The 18633-nt window shown below is 45.1% G+C and overlaps 1 protein-coding gene across 1 annotated transcript in view; it reads right to left on the bottom strand.

Annotated features, from left to right (window-relative positions):
* TRAPPC9 (trafficking protein particle complex subunit 9) overlaps positions 1-18633 on the bottom strand; it is a 2294541-nt gene that overhangs the window by 764831 nt on the left and 1511077 nt on the right. Inside the window, exon 20 of the mRNA XM_069220801.1 lies at positions 9603-9756. Coding sequence (XP_069076902.1) covers positions 9603-9756 — 154 coding nt within the window. The remainder of the gene's footprint in view (positions 1-9602; positions 9757-18633) is intronic.

The following is an 18633-nucleotide window of genomic DNA, read 5'->3' on the forward strand; positions in this document are numbered from 1 at the left end:
ACTGTACTAGTACACAATGGCTTTAGGCATAGCAGACTCCCCGGTCACACACTTCGACGCAAGTTCAGCCATGCCAAATGAGGCCATGTACAGCACAACTCAGGTTGCACCCCTACCTCAGGGTTGAAACCAATGAATAGGGCACCAAACACAATGTGCGTTCAGCCGAGGCGCACACAAGAGAAATGCGACACACTCGATAATAGTGAGCACCGCAAAGACCGTCAGCTGGTGATCCTGTTTACACAAACAAGACATTTTGGCATGCAGTGGTTCCCATGATGAAGAGCCACTTACCTGAAGTGCAGGCAGTCATTGGCAAGCTCGGTGCCAGGCAATTCCGGTCTCTAAACACAATAATTAGGCCATGCTAACGCCACTACTGCCAGATGAAATCCAGCATACGATGTACACACAGCAGAGGGCGCCGCTCTCCAGATATTACCGGTCATTGATGTCCCTCTGAGGAGGTCTTTGATGTCCCTCAGGCCTCCTCAGAAAACAGGGGACAAGCCAACCTGCCCTTCGAGATGCTACAGAGCAGCAGGCAATCAGCCCCAGGCCAGTCTCTAAGCAAGAAGTGGAGTGCAGATCTCCTCCTCCAACAGTAATCCTCCTGGACACAACAGATTTCTCTGGCAATGTGCCCACGTGGTCCAGCAGCACAGGTCCCCTGTCACCATAAAGATTACTCTGCCTTGCAGTTATACTAGATGGTTCCTTTGAAGTTGGGGGTGGTTCAAATGGTTCTCCTTTGAACCACAGATGTCTGATCTAAATTTCCTCCCTATCCACCCTGAGGCTCTGGGATGCAGATCTTTATATTTAATGGGGCCATGCTCTGGCTCTGAGAGGCCAAGTGTCAAAAACCTCTCCCCCCAACCTATCTATCCAGGTCCCAAATGGCAGGGATCTGTCATTCTGGATGCCCAAGTTTTATAGCAGTCACCTGAGGAATGCACAGATGTGCTCTTCCCATATGACCAGTGGAATGAAGCCTAATTGACAAGAAACCAGAATCACTTCAGGACCTAGACATGCCCACTTTCTAGCACTGGCATTTTTAAGGCATTGATGACAAAACAACCTTTACACTCAGAAGGGGTTTTTCATTCTGAATCCAACAACACTAAACATCACGAGGCTGCTCCCCTGAATCCACTATTAGGGCCAGACTTAAAAAGGCTCATTACCTCATGTTATCTTATGGGCAGAGCAGCTCTCATAGGCAATGAGAACATGCATGGGTTTTCGGCACTCCCTTGGGCACATTTGCTCTGGTGCACACCCATGCCTGCCAGGGCACATGGGACACTTTTGTTAGAGCCACCACAAAGGTGCAAGTGTGCCAATACCGGCCTGCTCTATCAGGCTCAGTTCCTATATCAGAATACCCGTGCACAAATGGGCACACCCTGGCAAGTGATGCGAGCTCCAGTACTTATATAGGAAAACCGCCCAGTTGCAAGTATGCACACATGTGCAAGTAATGCCAGTCTCCACGTACACACAGCAACACCTGAATGCAAGTATGCACACAGTGGCAAGTTGTGCCAGCCCCCTTTAAGTATACAATACCCTGGTGCAAGTAGGCACCTAGAGGCCAGCTATGCCAAGCGCCCCGTATATATGAACTTCCATGTGCACATGGACACGGAGCGCCCCCCTGGGCCTGGTTCACTATATGATCAGGCACCCCTCTACAGCTGTGCCAAGTGCAACATACATGAAATCTCCCATTGTGTATGTGTGCCCCCACTGGCCTTGTTTGCCACGCTCAGTACCTCTGAAGCCCCCTGGCCTCTGTGCACACTCCAGGCCTTGCCATGGCAGGGTCCGCACACTTTGGTCAGCGCCACCTCCCCTCCAGGGGAGGACATGCACGCTCACTTCCACCCTGCCATACTGGGGAACAGTGCCCATGGCCACTAGCAGAGGACCAGCCCACCCCTATGGATGTGGCCGACCCATCCCCCTTTCTGGTAGGGAACAACCAAATGGGGTGCTTCCCTGCCTGGAAAGGAAACCCCTTTGTATACGCCCCCTCATCCTAACACCAGTTCCGCTGTTGGGGCTTTCCGGGGAAGGCGTAAAGCCACCATGAGTACAGGCACACTAACACCCTTGCAGGCCTTTCCCATAGGTCTAGGATACGGTTAAAGGGGTTTTATAGTGGGTACAACACCCCAGTGCCCGTCCCCCTATCAGCCAGGGCTGCACCCGCCCTGGGTATGTGGTGTACCTGTTTCACAGAGCCCTCTTGGGTGCAGCATCTCAACCATGTCCCTTCTCGACCCTTCCTATCATAGGTAGGACGGCCACGCCCACTTTCCACTGCCAGCCAGTGGGTAAGTGCCCAGAGTCCTAGGGTCACGCACAGTCAGCAAAGACTGGGAGCAAAAAGTGTCATGAAAATTCCCTCAACAGACCCATGTTCAACAATGTAAGAGCCTTATGACTTGATTTATAATATACTAGCATTGTTGAAATAAGTTCCTATTCTCAGCCAGTCTAAATACATATAAATGTGTATGGGTAATGCCCTTAGATGCGTGGATACCACCACCTTGCCTAGTGTAAGTATTCTTGGAGCTGCCTTTATTTCAGATGGTAACAATGTGAACTGATAATGAATTACCCTTTTACAAACCTAAGACATTTGCAATGGTTTATGATGCCTGGGAAATTAGGCATCTTCGAAATCTATGGTTTCAGTTTGAGGCAAATCTCTTGCTGCAGTAGAGGGATTACATCTTGGAATATCGCTGTACAGAATATTTGTGTCTTGGTAAACTAGTTTAGAAAATCTAATTTTAGAACTAGATGTAAAATTAACTCTGATTTTGTAATCAGAAAGTATAGAGTAACCCCTCTGCTTTCCTGACTTGTAGGGTACTCCATTGCTCTCAATGTTTTGCAACATGTTTTTGCCACACTGATCCTCCTGCAATCATCCATCTGACATCGAGGCTGATTAGCATCATTATACGTGTATTACCCATTTTATGAACATATCCTGGGACCGATGTGACTGACTTGCCTGTGTCTTCCAAATCATTCAGATCTGTCTCCTCCCGAGTATCCTTTATCTTTAGTATTAACTTGTATTTTTTATAACAGTGAATTATTATCAACATACTTTGTGTCGTAAAACAGATATCCTTTTGGCTATGAGGTCTCTTGATGCCTAACGGCAATAAGACCCTTTTGACTTCAGAAAATGTTTGTGGTTTGTTTTTCTTGCACATAGAAAAATATTTCCCCTTACTTGTATTTCGATTGTAATAGTCTGTCCTCATCTATGTCTCCAACTTTGACTCAAAAAGACTTTGCTTTTCTCTTCTCTGCTTGACGTCTGCTGTTCCATGTTGTGGTCACGCATAGTCAAAGAATCCGATTTTTTTCAGCTCTGCAGGCTTATCGACCTTTTAGATGTTGGCATAATGTTGTTTGGAGGATGATTCCAGCAATTCAATATTATTTCAGGTTGGGCCTTTAACATATAATTCCTCAAATTGTTCTCATGGCACGTCAAGACAATCTGAGCCATAATCCTCAGACAAACCTATGTCTGCCATGATAGGTTGGTTAATTTTTGTCATAGCATAGTGTGGCAATCTGGTTTCTTTTTAATTTCTTTAAGTTTAACACTTATACTAAAAGTACTGAGCACAACTCTCTGATTTATGATCACTGGCGAGCACAAGTTACAGACTGTGTGGTTATTAGCTGCAACTTCTCCCTCATACCCCAAAATGGCAAAAACACGTCTAGGAGACACAAAACAATCGCCTGAAACATTCATTCTCCAACTTGGACCTCTTAGGAATGAATACAGCGTAAAACCTGACAGCAACCAAAGCAGTAGTTTTAGCTGCCGGCATCTTCCTCTGAAATTGATGACGTTGTTAGTGTCGGTAACTCTCTCGAACTTGACCTCCGACCCGGAGCTCCAAGTATTGCTTCAGGAATTGAAAGCTGGACAATGGAGAATGAATATGACAATTATGTACTCGGGCACCGGGGGCTTCACAGAGGTCCATGCTCGCTCTGTCTCTTGCCAAAACCCAAAATAAAACTATTTAATTTTAAGACTATTTCCAAACCCAACCACTAGGGTAGGTTCAGACTAAAAAGAAAAATCCTTTTTAAGAAACCAGGTCCCTGTTTTCGTGTGGTATAAAAGTTAATCTGCATTGGTATCAGATCTTTATGAAGCCCTGAGGCTTGATGTCCTTGGCCAACCACGGAGTGCTACGCAACAGAAAGCGGGGAATATGGCGTAGAGTGTTAGTGCACCTTATAACAGATTCATACCCCAGTTACAATATTTATCAAATGGCAATACAATGAGTACCGCTTAGTGGAATAAGAGGCAATTCTGTTTTTACAGCATATGAATACATAATGGATAAATACTGTATGTGCCATGGTCACACGGGCTCTCGTAGCCCTGGTTTCATGGCTGGGATATGTAGGCTTAGCTACTATTCACTGAAGAGCATAACATATGATGAATCTGTGCTCAACAGCCCAGTTGGAGGCCTCATTATTCCTATCTTGATTAAGATACACATTTGGTCAGTGCCGTTCCGGGACAATGTTAATCCAAGCCATACCAACCCAAAAGATGCTATTTACCTGGTCTGCCTGAGCGTCAGAACGGAAGTAGCTGTAATCAGCAGTAGAACATCTGTCGCTTTTGTAAAGCTTTTGCCAGGATAAGCCAAGAACAGTAACATGTGGCTGGCCACCTGCAGCAGGTGGGGATAGAATGCAGAGTACTGAGCACAGACAGCACGAATGAACTGCAGCCTTGATGCTTCTAAGAGCAGCACAGGCACTGAGATGCTCAGATATAATACGACCTGGAGCACAGAGTCTTTCTCCAAAGCCTGCTACTGAATGACGGGGATGCCGAGTACTACGGTCAGGGCCGGCTTAAGTGCTGGTGGCGCCCTGTGCAACAATCTATTTCGGCACCCCCCCATGACTTCCTCCGCAGATCTCTGCACCACCTGGCAAAGGTGCCACTCATCACTCCATAGCTCCTCTCTCACATACTTTTCATTTATTTTCAAGGGCTGGTAAAGGCTGGCTTTGCTAACCAACTCAGCAATCCACATAAAATACAGATCTGTTGTTTGCAGCAGGCATATTAACCCTCTGCGCTACTTCATGAGGAGTCAAAATTGCCACTGGACAAAACTCAATAGCTCTCTCTATCAGGAACATTAATCACAAGAGTTATCGTGACATTTTTATTGTTGCCTGACAGCTGGACACACATGGAACTCTGCTTCAGGTGCTTTTAAATTACTAGTTATTGCTAACCACAGTGCTCCCCCCGCGGTCAGCGCCCCCCCAAGGTCAGCACCCTGTGGGGCCGGCCACACCAGACGCACCCCTCTAAAGCCGGCCCTGACCACGGCTGCACAGTCTCGGTCCATTCATGCCTCTCTTCCACCACTCAGCGCTGAGACGCTTCATCTCGCTCTCGCAAGGTCTTCTCCATCCCTGCTTTCTCCTTTTGCCATTGTTTTTTTTCATCTTTCTCTTCCTTCCTCTTTCTTTTGTGTCTTTCTCGCTACTGTTCCGGGATCAAAGTCTGATGATGAAAAATAAGTTCCAGTCACCAAAACGAGTGCCAGAGGGCTCCACCTACAACCACCGGCTCAAATTAAGCACAGTTGCTATGTGAATGAGTTCAAAGCAGACACAGTCCCCCAGTTTTTCAAACAGGCGTATGCCAAATTTATTTCATAAACATGGTGATACTGTCCTGAAACAAATGTACGAATAAGACTTTAATTATTCAGTTTTTATTGATTTGTACCCATAAATCTGGAAGAAAATCAATCTGTCTGGCTTTGTGTCACTTTAAAAATAAGAAAAATGGTCTTATTTCATGCGGCTCATAATCCTGTCAATAATGTCAAGGTAATGCCCATATGAATCTTTGTTTTTTTTACTTGGCACTGTTTTTAAAGAGTTTAAGGACTCACTGAAATAAAAAAGTGAGTCGATTTGTATTTTTCAGCTGTATGTTCCTGGACAATACAGCAATTTATATTTTAACTATATAACTAGTGTATTTATTGCCAAGAGGATCTGAAGAAGGGGAAAAATAAAGGTAATTTACTCTTCTGAGTCACAGCCAACACTTGCCAGAACGATGCAAAAACAGACGAACGGAACAAAAAAGCCACAACGCTGCACACATTTGTGTTTAGTCCAAGGGGGTTACCCGCTCACACTGGTTAGAATTAGCCGAGTTAGTGAGCGGGGGGGGGGTCACAGTCTATGCTCTGCAGAGTTAGAAGCGTGTCAGTAGCCGACTGCGGGCTCAGAGCGTGCAACCTAAAGGCTGAAGCTCTCAGCAACAGTTCCACATGCTATGGAACGTGCTTTGTTAACTCTACGGGCCTCATTTAAAGTAGTCCCGTCCACCCTATCACAAGTGTATTATAGACGCCACTTATAACACGGCGGAGGGATATCTGCAACGTTGTGAGGGAGCTTCCTGTCTGCCACATTCCAAATAAAGCCCATTGCTGATGCTATAATATTATTTGCATGAACCTTAGTTGACAGGACTACTGTACTTAAAGACCACATGGCTTGGCACGTCATCACGCCCAAGCATACTTCAAACCGTCTGTTTTGTCCCGCTATCCTCTTTCCTTGGTCTCATCTAAACAAACTGTTGGGTCCCCAACTGTGTAAAATGTCCACTCCCCTCCTACATCAGCGTGTATGTTTCACACCTTAAAGGCACAATGACTTCTGTTCTGACAGCAGTGGCGGCCTCATTGTTGGGCTCCGCGCAGACTCTCGAAACCCCTCTCGAGCCACTTTTCTCACTCGCAGCATCGTTGTCAAGATCATATATGGGTTGTGATTTGACAATTTGCTGGAGATGTGGATCTGAGGGCTAAATTTAGCATCACATAAAAGAAACGCCAAGGAGAGGTCTAGCAAAGAAGCGAGCTCTGAACCGCTAGATTTAATTTGTTGGCAACCGTGAGGCAATTTATCGGGAAGAAAGACTCCCTGCTTTGTTGAAGACAGTGATTCAGCAAGGGAGGAGAGGGGGCTTTAGCGGAACACAGCACTCTGGGGTCTTAGATTAAGAGCCATAATGGGCGCTCAAATGTCATCTGTGCTCACGTACACAAAGCTTCTGTATTTAATCATAAAATGACATAGATCTCAAAATGTTTCACATACCTGGATAAACTATTAGTAAAGGTAAAAAGTGCAACTATAGATTCAATACTTTGATTGCTACTTATCCAGGGAACATCATCTAGAGACCACATAAGGGTTAGTGGACTTGATACTGGAGATGGTAAGTAGCTATATGGTAGGGGGTATACCTTGGTCAGTATCGTGGGGGGGGGAGGAGCTTCAGATTTCCCAACAATCACGCTGGCACATAATGTTAAAAAACATTACATGTCAAGCAAGGCGCACAAGAGGGGCTTAATGGGCAGCGGAAAGGGAGCGGAATGCAGATTGCTAAGAGTAGTAAGTGAGAGAATGCACAATTATTTTGTGAAATAGGCAACTTATTTTAAGTCTTCCTAAACAGAAAGAGGAAGAGTGTGTGTGTGTGTGTTTTGTCTGTGTGTGTGTAAAAATTCCTGGTGAAATCTGACAGACACACCACATCCAACTGAAAGCACCTGTGCCCTACTATTCATCACAAAATCATACATGCCAACATTTTAGAAGAGAAAAGGGGGAGATTTATAGAAAAAAAATCGGGAAAATGTATTCCTCCCCACTGACTTCTATTAGGGCCTGAATCAGCTTACTGTTATCTTTGGGATTTGCAAGTCTGCTACTGTAGGATTGGATATTAGATACGCAAAAGTACTTTTTTTCCCCTTACCTGTCAGGAGCACAGAGAAAATAATATGTCAGGCAGTGAGAGCATGATGCAAATGCTGTGCACTGGCCTGCAGGATCAGGTTACTGTCTCACTCAAGACCAGGCCCTGTCAGCATAAGCCTGCAGAGGAATTGGGTGTTTACATGCAGGAATCGGGAGGCAGGAGACTAGACTTGAAATAGGTAGTCTCCCGCCTAAATCGGGAGGGTTGGCATGCATCATGAAAAATACATCTATTGTGGGGGGGAGGGGAAATAGCACCCCAAACAACCCCCCTTAAGCTGCGCCCCTGTGTACAGTCACTTCACACTGGTGTCTTGAGGTACTGAACAACACTGTTGTTTGCACCAATTAAAATCAGTGTGCAATTACATGAATAAGGGGTCTTTCATGGTTATTTAAATATATGAAGAAAGAATACTAGCCTCAACTGTACTGGCTGTGCATTCCAGAAATGAACACCACTTGCTAATGAGGAGGGAACAAGAAGGCTCTCCCCAGTCACCACTACAAGAATACAGCTAGACGTCAATGGAGATGCCATCTAGAGGGTTTTGAAACATTCACTGTCAGCTTCCTGAAACTAGCAGTCATTTAGGAAGAGGCAGAAATGAATCTCTGGCAGGAGCACATGATCCTTACCAGAGCCATCAGCATTGTTAACAATAATAATAATAATATGCTACATGGGTGTGTGCAATCGCAACATAAGAACCTGCCTCCAATTTATTTTAATACACTCAAGTTGTGACATCTCTAGTCACCAGTAATAAGAAAATGACATAGCTGCTCAACTGTAATAAGTTATTACAGGTGCGTTGCAACACCACAATACCGGTCTTTAGAGGCAGCTGCCAAGGTGAAAGTGAGGTCAGGGAGCATCATTACAGCTGCAGTTCAAGCACTTTTCGTTCTTATGACCTGTTTTTTTTTAATAGTGCTAAGCACATAGGAGAGATTTGTTCCAACATGCTTTTTTCGCAGATTAAAGTTTATTACAGGAATTCACAAGAATCAGTCTGCATGTTACTACTCATTCTGAGCTACATCCTTTTTAAGTGTGATTTAGAGGAAACTTATTCTAATACGTTTCTGTAACAAATTGCTATCTGCTGTTTGGTGTGGTTACTTTCACGCTACAGGTTACACAATTATTCATGTCTGCAACCACGGTTTCTTCTACATAAGACTAGAGCACTAAGGATTTAAGTGATTTCTGGATGGGTGATGGTGAGGCCATGAATATAAAGAATAAAATACTCTCTGCCATATGTTGCAATTTACCTCAGAGTTCCATGACCTTATAAAGGAGCTCAGCTCCAGCCTTGTTTGTCTGTATGACCATGGAATGCCTCAGTGATTTACAGATCATTATAATGTATACTTCCTCACATACATTCTTATTACTAGAAATAATAAACAAAAATAAAATATATAACATATTTAATTTATCAAAGCAACAGCATCAATACAGAATGGTTTGCTTTTTCTAGGCCCACTGTTGACGTGGTTTCCAGTGGGGCAGGAGATGTTGGGGAGTCACTGTTGCATATGTGAGGTGAGGACCAGAGCTTAAGGTATTATTTGAAAGTCAGATGGAAAGGTAGCAGCTCAGACAATTTTGCTGAGTCTTGAAAGACAGGGAAAGTCTAATGAAAACATGCATACTTTTCATTTCCAAACCTGACTTTTTGATTAAAGGATATGATCTTCCAGCGGATATCCAGCTTGCTGTTGATCTCGAGCCCCTTCGCCAGCTGCCTCTCTTCTTCCAGCTGCTTCGGATTTGTAAAGTGGGACTCCTCCCCAGTGGGCTCAGGGAGAGCCTCAAAGTTGAACTTGTCCACCTGGATGGCCATGCTGCAAGGAGGAGCAGAATGAGGCTGTTTAAGATTCTCATATACACATTTCAGTGTTCATGTAAGACTTGATCAGCCACTCAGACAACTGGATGGGCATTACAAGGACATCCTAAACAGATACACTGATCCCGAGGTATATTGAGTGTCTTTAGCCGGAATTCATTTCTGTAAAGATAGCACTTGAGCAAAATTCGTCTTTGAAATAATTTATGTTTTGCATTAAATGAAACAGACATTCACATATTCACCCATTCAATTAATTAATGAGAAATGTATATCTGTATTTTATATTGTTTTACATTTAAAATTGTTTAATATAAGGGCTGGCGCTAGAAGACAGACTCGGTCTGGATAAGATGGTCTTCTGGCCTGCTCAAGGACCTGCTCTCTATGGCTAATTACTCTAGTTGCATGAAAACCATAAAATATGTGCAGGGCCCTAAATAATTTTAGAATAGGTGTGAAGTCTGTGGGAATTAAAGTTGAAAGTTAGCACATCCTTCCCCACCAACACAAAAAGTGGGGTCACCTAAAACGCTCCAACAATAAAAATAATTCTGAGAACTCGGGCCTCATATGCCATCTGAATACATATCTGTGGCTGTACCTCTCATGAGATGTTGGAACCTTTAAACACATGTGAAATTACTTTGACAATTTATGTACTTAAGATGTGAAATTTTTTAATTAAAATTCACAAAGAGTAACTTTGGCTTCTTCAAACAATGTGATGGCTCTGTAGAGCACTGGTAGAGATTTGGGGGCGGGGAAAGGTCAGGAAATTTCTACTGAGGGACATTAGGAAAGAGGGCCAGAAGTCATCAAGATACACAGGCCAGATAAAAGTAATTCACCTTTATAATCCAAAAAAGGGGTTTAGGCAGAACAAAACAGGCAATTTGTAGGACCCTTCAAAGCTCTACAAGGTCTAATTGGTGGCAGAGGGAAGCCAAATGGAAGTTCAAGATGGAGGGTTAGGTGTGCGGGAATCATAACCAGATTGCTTGTCCCCTATATCCAGACCCACAATAGGTTGAGGAATGCCTGTCTTAGTCATCTGGACTTATGGTTGGGTAGAACTTATCAGTGAGACAGTGTTGTGCCAGGCAATGAAGTGTTTTGTGTGTCATGCACAGGGCTTTGCAGACTGCTTACTCGATGAATGGCAGCCATTGCAGAGATTTACAGGAATTTCGTTGGAGTGATTCAAGAAGAACATTGAGCTAGGGGTTCATTTAGAAGGACAGTGTGATGGAAAATGGAGGCCTGGCCAAGGCGCATGAAGGCCTTTCACTCTTCCCAGTACCAGAAGCCTGGAAAAATAACCAATTGAGAGATGTGGCGATTACAATACTCTTTCCATACTGATAGAAATTGGGTTTCTGGTTGGCAGAGGTATGCACCCTGTCCAAGCAGGAACCGTGGAACCCTGCTTAAGGTAAGTGACCAACACACCCTAAATTAGCCTGTGCTCACCACCTGGTAGCTTGGCGCAGAGCAGTCAGGCTTACCTTAAGAGGCAATGTGTTAAGTATTTGTGCAACACATCAACCAGTAAAACAGTGAAAACATCACACAAAAAGACACCACACCTAGTTAGAAATATAGAGCTCAATTCAATAAATAAAACAAGACCAAAATGACACAAATCCAATTAGTAGAACTTGAGATATGAATTTTTAAATAATAAACTGAAAAATAATGCTTAGAAACAAGAAGCACCAACTGGGAACAACTGGTCGCACCAGACCAGGACAAAGTCAAATGTTCAGGCCGACTGTGATGGAGCGCAGGACCACTACAGGGACCTAGTGTGCCCCCTGATCAAAAATACCTTTATCCTGGTTACGTCAAGGATATGGGACGTAGGCTGAAGCGATGTGTCAGTGCTGATCCCCACAGTGAAGGCGATACGTCGGACCTTCGCATGCAGTAGCAAAGATGAGCCGATTTTCTCCATGCAACAGTGGTGTTGTGTCGAGGCCGAGATGCAGCGGTTCTGAATGTGATGCACTGAGGTCGATGCACGTTAGAAAGGTGATGCGTCCACTGCGATCAATGCAATGGGGCTGATGTGCTGGTTCCCAGTCACGCAACGGGGAGATGCAGAGGTTTCAATCTGCACAGTGGCGGAAATGCATCAGTTCTGACTGGAGGAGCACTTTATACCCTCTTCCAAGGGTCAAGGACTGGATTGGCACCACTTGGAAAGGCAAGACTCACAGTTGGCAGAGTACGGGTGCTGTAGTGAGTGAGTTTGAAGTAGTTTGTGTCCCTGAGACGTCAGAAAACAGGAAGCAAACCAGCAAGCCCTTGGAGTAACTTTGGTTCTGGGCTGGAGAGATGAAAGTCCAGTTCTTCTCACTACCAGGCAAGGAGGGCAGCAGGTCAAGTCAGCAGAGCACAACAGGAGCCCAGAAGAGTGGCAGTCCTTGTAGCAGCACAGCAGTCCTTCTTCCTGGCAAAGTATCCACATGTCCAGTAGTGTACTGATGTGGTAGGGTCAGAAGTCCAGTTCTTATACACAGTGGTGCCTTTGAAGTGAGGGAGGCTTCAGAAGAGATGTCTTTGAAGTGAACAGAGTCCCTGGCTACCCTGTCCTGGCTCCAGACTCACTACAGGGGGTGTGCAGCCCTTTGTGTGGAGAGAGGACACAATCTCTTCAAGTGTGCCGCTTCCTCCCTCCTGTCCTGCCCAGGATGGCTGATCAGGTTGTGGATGGCCCATCAGGCTGTGGATGACCCATCAGTCACAACTAAGCTCCCTTTATGTATAGCTATCTGGAAGGAATGCACAAAGCCCAGCTGTCACCCACCCCAGACGTGTATTCAGAGACAGGAAGTAGGCATCAAATGGCTAAAGTAAGAAAATGACACCTTTCTAAAAGCGGCATTTTCAGACTTACAGTTTAAAATCTGGCTTCACCATAAGTTATGATTTTAAATTGTGACTGGGGGTCCGAACCCTTCCCAATTGGAAATTACACTTATAAATATAATAAGGTAATCTCAATGTTATCATATGGGAGAGGTTTTTCACTACTAGGACATGTAGAACATAAACGTAAATGTCCTACTTTTTAAATACACTGCACCCTGGTCTTGGGCTGTTCAGGACCTACTTTAGGGGTGACATATATGTATTAAAAAGGAAGGTTTGGGACTGCCAAGAGGGTTACCGTGCCAGGTCAACATGGCAGATTAAAACTGCACACACAGGCTCTGCAATGGCAGGCATGACACATGCTGAAGGACTACTTAAATGGGTGGCACAATTAGTGCTGCAGGCCCATTAGTAGCATTTAATTTACAGGCCGTGGGCACAGGTAGTGCACTTTAGTAGGTACTTATATGCAGTGGCGGCTGGTGAAGTTTGAAAATGTTGTGGCGTGAAGTAAAACCACCAGTGTTCCATTAATGAGTCCACATGCACTGCTCTTCAGAGAGGGCAAAAGCAAAAGATGTATTTGCAGACTGCAGTCTTTGTGAACAGAAAGGCTAAGCCTCGCAGAGAAACATGCGTTTTTTGAGTGGATAGGTGTGGTCTGATAATAATGGCTCATATTAAAATCTTTAGTTTTAATAAACAGAAGAGAAGAAGCCTGGGGGGGGGGTCAAATGCCCTTTTTATGTGTTTATGAGTCTGTCACCAAATCCCTCTTTGGAAAAGAATAGGATAACAAACATGTACTATATAAAGCAGCCATTTTAAAATCATGCTAAAAGGAACATCATTATGTACTATGTTTTATCCTGTTGCCTCTGCAGAGAGATGTAGCAAAAGACCCACTAAACATGACACAAAGGAAACACACACATGCACTGGTTGCCAGGACTTTAATATATACTTGGGATTTATGGGTAAGTTACATAAGTCAGTCATGGGGTGTGCCAATGCCATCATGTTGAAAAGGGGAGTAGAGACCCTTTACCACTGGTTAGCAGGGGGAAAGGGCACAGAGTTCTACATCTGGGAAAAAAACACAGTGTACACCACATAAAAGATGGTCACTTCCAATAACAGGCCACTCATAATAAGGCACTAATCAGACAAGGTGTTGCGTGCACAGCTGTATACAAAACAAATTCCAACATGACACCTTCAAACAGGCCTGGCTTTTAAATCAACAGAAAGGTGCATTCTGGTATTTTGGTTACCACCATTTGAAGTGTAGGCCTCAAGATTCCTAACATGTTACCTAAAAAAACACGCCCACCTCAAACTGTAACACATTAGGCTGCTTTTTAGCTATGTATTTAGTCTTATAAACATTAATCTCTGCAGTTACATGGATATTTTGAAACCCTGAGAAACGAAAACATAGTTGCCTGTCCCAAAATGAGAACAAAGCCTAAGGGAAGTGAAGAGACAGAAGGACAGTGATTAGACAGCCACAACTTAATCAAATATAGTGCAATATTAAATTAAACAAATATATTTTATTAAATTGCAAAACTGAAAAATGACTCCCAAGAAATCTGTGGTTTTGTTCTATTTTTAAAAGTTAGTTTGTTGATGTAACATCGCCGAACAACAAGTCCAGATATGGATTGCATCACATCACTCTGTAAGGAAGTTTTACCTGTAGCGTTTCTGTACAAAAGGACATTCTATTTCTGGTGACATTATTATTACGCACTATCCTCTACTGCACCACATACTCAGGAAAGGCTCATGCAGCACTGAAAACAGGTGCTTTGTTGAATGGGATGCTTTTGAAAGTGCACGCTGTATACTGCTCCGAGTTTTTCACAACACCTGCTGCACTTCAAATTTTCCTGCTCTGGGCTCGCGCTTTCCGTGGACTCCAACTGTAGCACGGACAGTGCTTCTCAGTGCAGTCCCCTCTAACGAACTGGCACACACTGAAGATAGCACGGGAAGCTGAGCACTGGAACCTGCACAGTTTCAACCAAATTTTTGATGAATAAACTGCGCAGCCTCCAGTGCTAATTTTTGCGCGTGCGGCCTCTAACCCCACCCTTCCAATAATCCTCACAGGGAGAGGAGTCAGATTAGCTTTCTGACTCCAACCCACGCTGTGACGTGTTGTGAAAGGGAGTGGTGAGGTGACTCCCGTGTCTGACTGACATGGAGCATTCGCACTGCAGGGCTTCAGCCTGAAGCGCCCGAGAACAAACTTTGCTCTCACGTCGTCAGGGAGTTAGAGTTTTTCACAAAGGCAATGCCTTTGCTGAGCTGATGTCCTCACAGGCCCCAGGGCTGTGAACTCATCAGCCCAGCAACCAGTGATTGCTGGAACCTGCCGGCTGATAGCCGCTCATGTGCAGCATCTGAAAGTGATTGAGGGTGAGTGCTGTAAGCGCAGCCCATTTAACTATATTATTAACAATTTTAAAAAAATTATTTTGAAAATTAGAAACAATTCTGTGGCAAAAAATAAAGGGGGAGGAGCCCCAACGCTCTCACGGACAAGCCTCCGCTGCTTATAAGTAAATTAAATATGCCAGTTGGATATGACACAATGGCACTATGTTTTAGCGGAGAGAGAGCACAAGCGCTTTAGCACTGGTTAGCAGTGGTAAAGTGCCCAAAGTCCTAAAGCCCGCAAAAACAAGGTCAGCAAACCTCTGAAGGCAAAAAGTCAAGGGAAAACACACCAAGGATGCCAGGTACAACACTATTTGGCGCTTCCCTCCACCCTTCCATCTATCGTGTGGTACCAGCCCAGAAAGATGCTGTTCAAAAGTGATTGGACAGTCACCTGGATTTGAAGTGTGTAGTCCTCGTGACTGGGTATTTTTTTTTTTTTTTTACTCTTTTTTTATTAAGAAATGCTCAATTGCAACAATACGCAATTTCTCATACAATATGAGTAGAATTTCGGTTAAACACAGCAAGACGGCATAATAAAGTACAATCTGCTCCCTTATACACAAGGTACTTCCCATAAAACCCCATAAACAGTTGTATGTCAGTTGATGATACCCACCACTCCAACGGTATCTACAATTCTCAGTAGGTGTTCCAACCCCCCAAACCTTCTCCCATTTGCACAGGCAGCCTCTAATAAGGTACACCACATGTTCTGCCCTTTGCCACCAATCAAGGTAAGTTTCCCAGTCGACCACCTGTGGTGAACGGGGGGGGAGGGAATCCCCACGTTCGTGCTATATTACTTTTCGCCACCGTTGCAGTTAGTGTCACCCAAATCTTTTGGTACTGAAGCCATTGTACATCTTCCATGACACTTAGAAGATCCATTTAGCATTGAAAGGTACATCTAGGTTCGTGACTCGGGTAATTATATCTGCTACCTTTCCCCAGTAGTCGTGAATTTTAGGACATTCCTATAGTATGTGAATAAAGGTCCCTTCCTGCCCTCACTCTCTAAGACACACTGCGGTAAGTGCTTTCCCCATCCGTTACAGTAGCGTCCAAAAATAATGCACTCTGTTAGGATTTTAAGTTGTACTAATCTAAAGAGGGCTCGGATCGCTACCTCTCTAGGCCTCTGTATAGCTTTGATTTACTCTTCATCCTCCAGCGATCCCATATCTTGATACCACGCTGCCCCCAGCTCTGAGCAGTGTCATGACTGGCCGCAGGGCAGGCTGGGAGCCTAAAGTGCAGCGGAGAGCAGCGGTGAGGTTCAGGTACGGTTTTTTTTTCTTTTTTTTTTCTTTATTCCCCCCGCCACTTTTCCCAGTTGGGAGTTCAAGGAGTGCAGCTTCTAGTGCTGTGAGTGTTTGTGTGTGTAGTCTGGGGAGTATACAGAGAGAACAAATGTTGAGGACAAGTCCTTCCCAGTTCCCTGTCAGCGCAACACATCTGTCCTGGGAGTCTGCCTAAATCTGTGCAGGGATAAAGGGAACAGTTTTTTTGCAAAGGATACCCACCCCCCTAGAATCGGTTGTATAGCCAGCATGAGCCAACACAGCGTACCCAAATCTATTGAGGGCCCTGTAGTGATTCCCTTTAAGGTGTGTTCCTTGTAACAGGATCGGGTCTGGGGCATTCCTTCTAAGGTACTGGAGTACCACTGTGCGCTTAAGCTTACTACCTAGACCGTTAACATTCCATATCCATATTTTCAAGGCATTTTGTTTCTGGGTTCCCATGTGCACTGGTAAGAAGTGACTTAATAACCAACTGTGTTACTCCTGGTCCATATGTTCCTCACCTCCCATTTTCTAGTCCCACTAAGATAATGTAGCTGTATAGCAATTGAGCATGCAAACAACTCCAAAACAAAGTTAACAAGCAATAGCAATAATCCTCAATTGGTGAACCCCACCAACTCTGGAACTCTGCTATGTAGGCTCAGAACTGCCCACCCCTCACCAACCTGCAGAGCACCCGTCGCCCAAAGTGTTGCATAAGTGAACTAAAACCAAACTATGGGGCTGATAGCAGCACCTCAGCTAGCCATCACATTTTACCGTCATGAATACTGGATCACCCCTTGGTCCTCCTTTGGATAGTTACAGTACCTGAGGCATCACACTAACTGTAAGCCAACTGCCTGTCTTCAAACTGGCAAGTCCCTTCCGGACCCCCCCTCCCTTCAAGGTAGAGTCCAGGCTCACCTGGCATGAGGGAGTGTTTCTGTTGCCCTCACCCACTCACAGGCCAGTGGTTCCTGCATTCACCTGTTCAGGCCTAGCTCATGTGGCCTATGTATCATGGGTTTCCAGTCCAGCGTCCGTGGCGTCTTCTGACCCATGTGCAGAACTGCTCCTGTTCATTTCCATCCTGGTTGCAGTGGGTTGTAATCTCTCCAGTGTCCGCCATCCCTCTAGCCAATCCCAGGCTGCTTCTGGTGTGAGGAAATGGCAGGTCTTGCCTTCCGCGATTACTCGTAGTTTGGCAGGGTAGAGCATCATATATTGGAAGTCGAGTGCTATGAGTTCTTTTTTGACAGATTAAAAATTATGTCATTGATGTTGGACCTGCAAAGTGAAGTTCAGAAAAAGGTGGATGGTGGTATTCTTGTATTTAAGGTCACCGTCGGCGTGTGCCCCCTGGAGTATTGCGTCTCTATCAGGGTAACTGAATATCCAGGGTAAGATGGTTCTCGGGGGAGCCCCTGATTTTGGTGGAGGCACTGGTGCGCTGTGATCCTGTTCCACCTAAAATAACTTGGAGAGTCTCTTGGTGCGAAGGGTGTTGATGATAAGATCTTCAAGGAAAAGGCCCATACATTGGCCCTCAGCACCCTCTGGGGCCCACACCATTCAGATGTTATTGTGTCTCACTTTGCCCTTGTGGTACTCCAGTTTAGCCGCCATGACTGCAATTTGTTAGGTGAGGAGCTGAACCTGGGATTCCAGTCTTTTAGTGGTGGATTGAAGGTGAACTATGTGGGCCTCCGCTCTTGTCATTTTATCACTTATCTTCTGGACATCTGCTCGAAGGAGGGCTACATCAGTGGTAACTGTGTCCAGCTTGGTTTCTAGTACGCCCTTGAGGTCTTAGGCTGCCGCCATTATGGCACCAAATGAAGGATCCCCCATCTGCTCTGGCTCCCCCTCTGCTCCCCATCCATGGGGCATCCTTTCGGGACCACATAGTTGTCCATTTTGTTGGCTTGGGGGGCAGTATTCCCCTTGGGTTTTCCCAAGGGTAATACAGACATGACACTGCTAAAGAAAGTTATGAGGATTGTGCCCCCCCACCTCAACCAATCTCCCGGTTGCAGCAATGGAATGCAGTGACCGTGGCTAATACAGTGTCCGGCAGTCAGCTTTGGTTCCTCAATTTTATGCGGTGTATTCTGGTCTATTCTCTAGCTTCTGCAGTTGCAATTATAGAGGGTATCTTCAGGCGTGTCTCAGCGGGGGCCAAGGAGGGTGCCCCAACCCAGGGGAGCAGCCCCGCCTTCAGCTGACCGACAGCAGACCAGGTGCAGTGC

The sequence above is a fragment of the Pleurodeles waltl genome, chromosome 2_2 (genome assembly GCF_031143425.1).
Source record: "Pleurodeles waltl isolate 20211129_DDA chromosome 2_2, aPleWal1.hap1.20221129, whole genome shotgun sequence".
NCBI classification, from domain to species: domain Eukaryota; kingdom Metazoa; phylum Chordata; class Amphibia; order Caudata; family Salamandridae; genus Pleurodeles; species Pleurodeles waltl.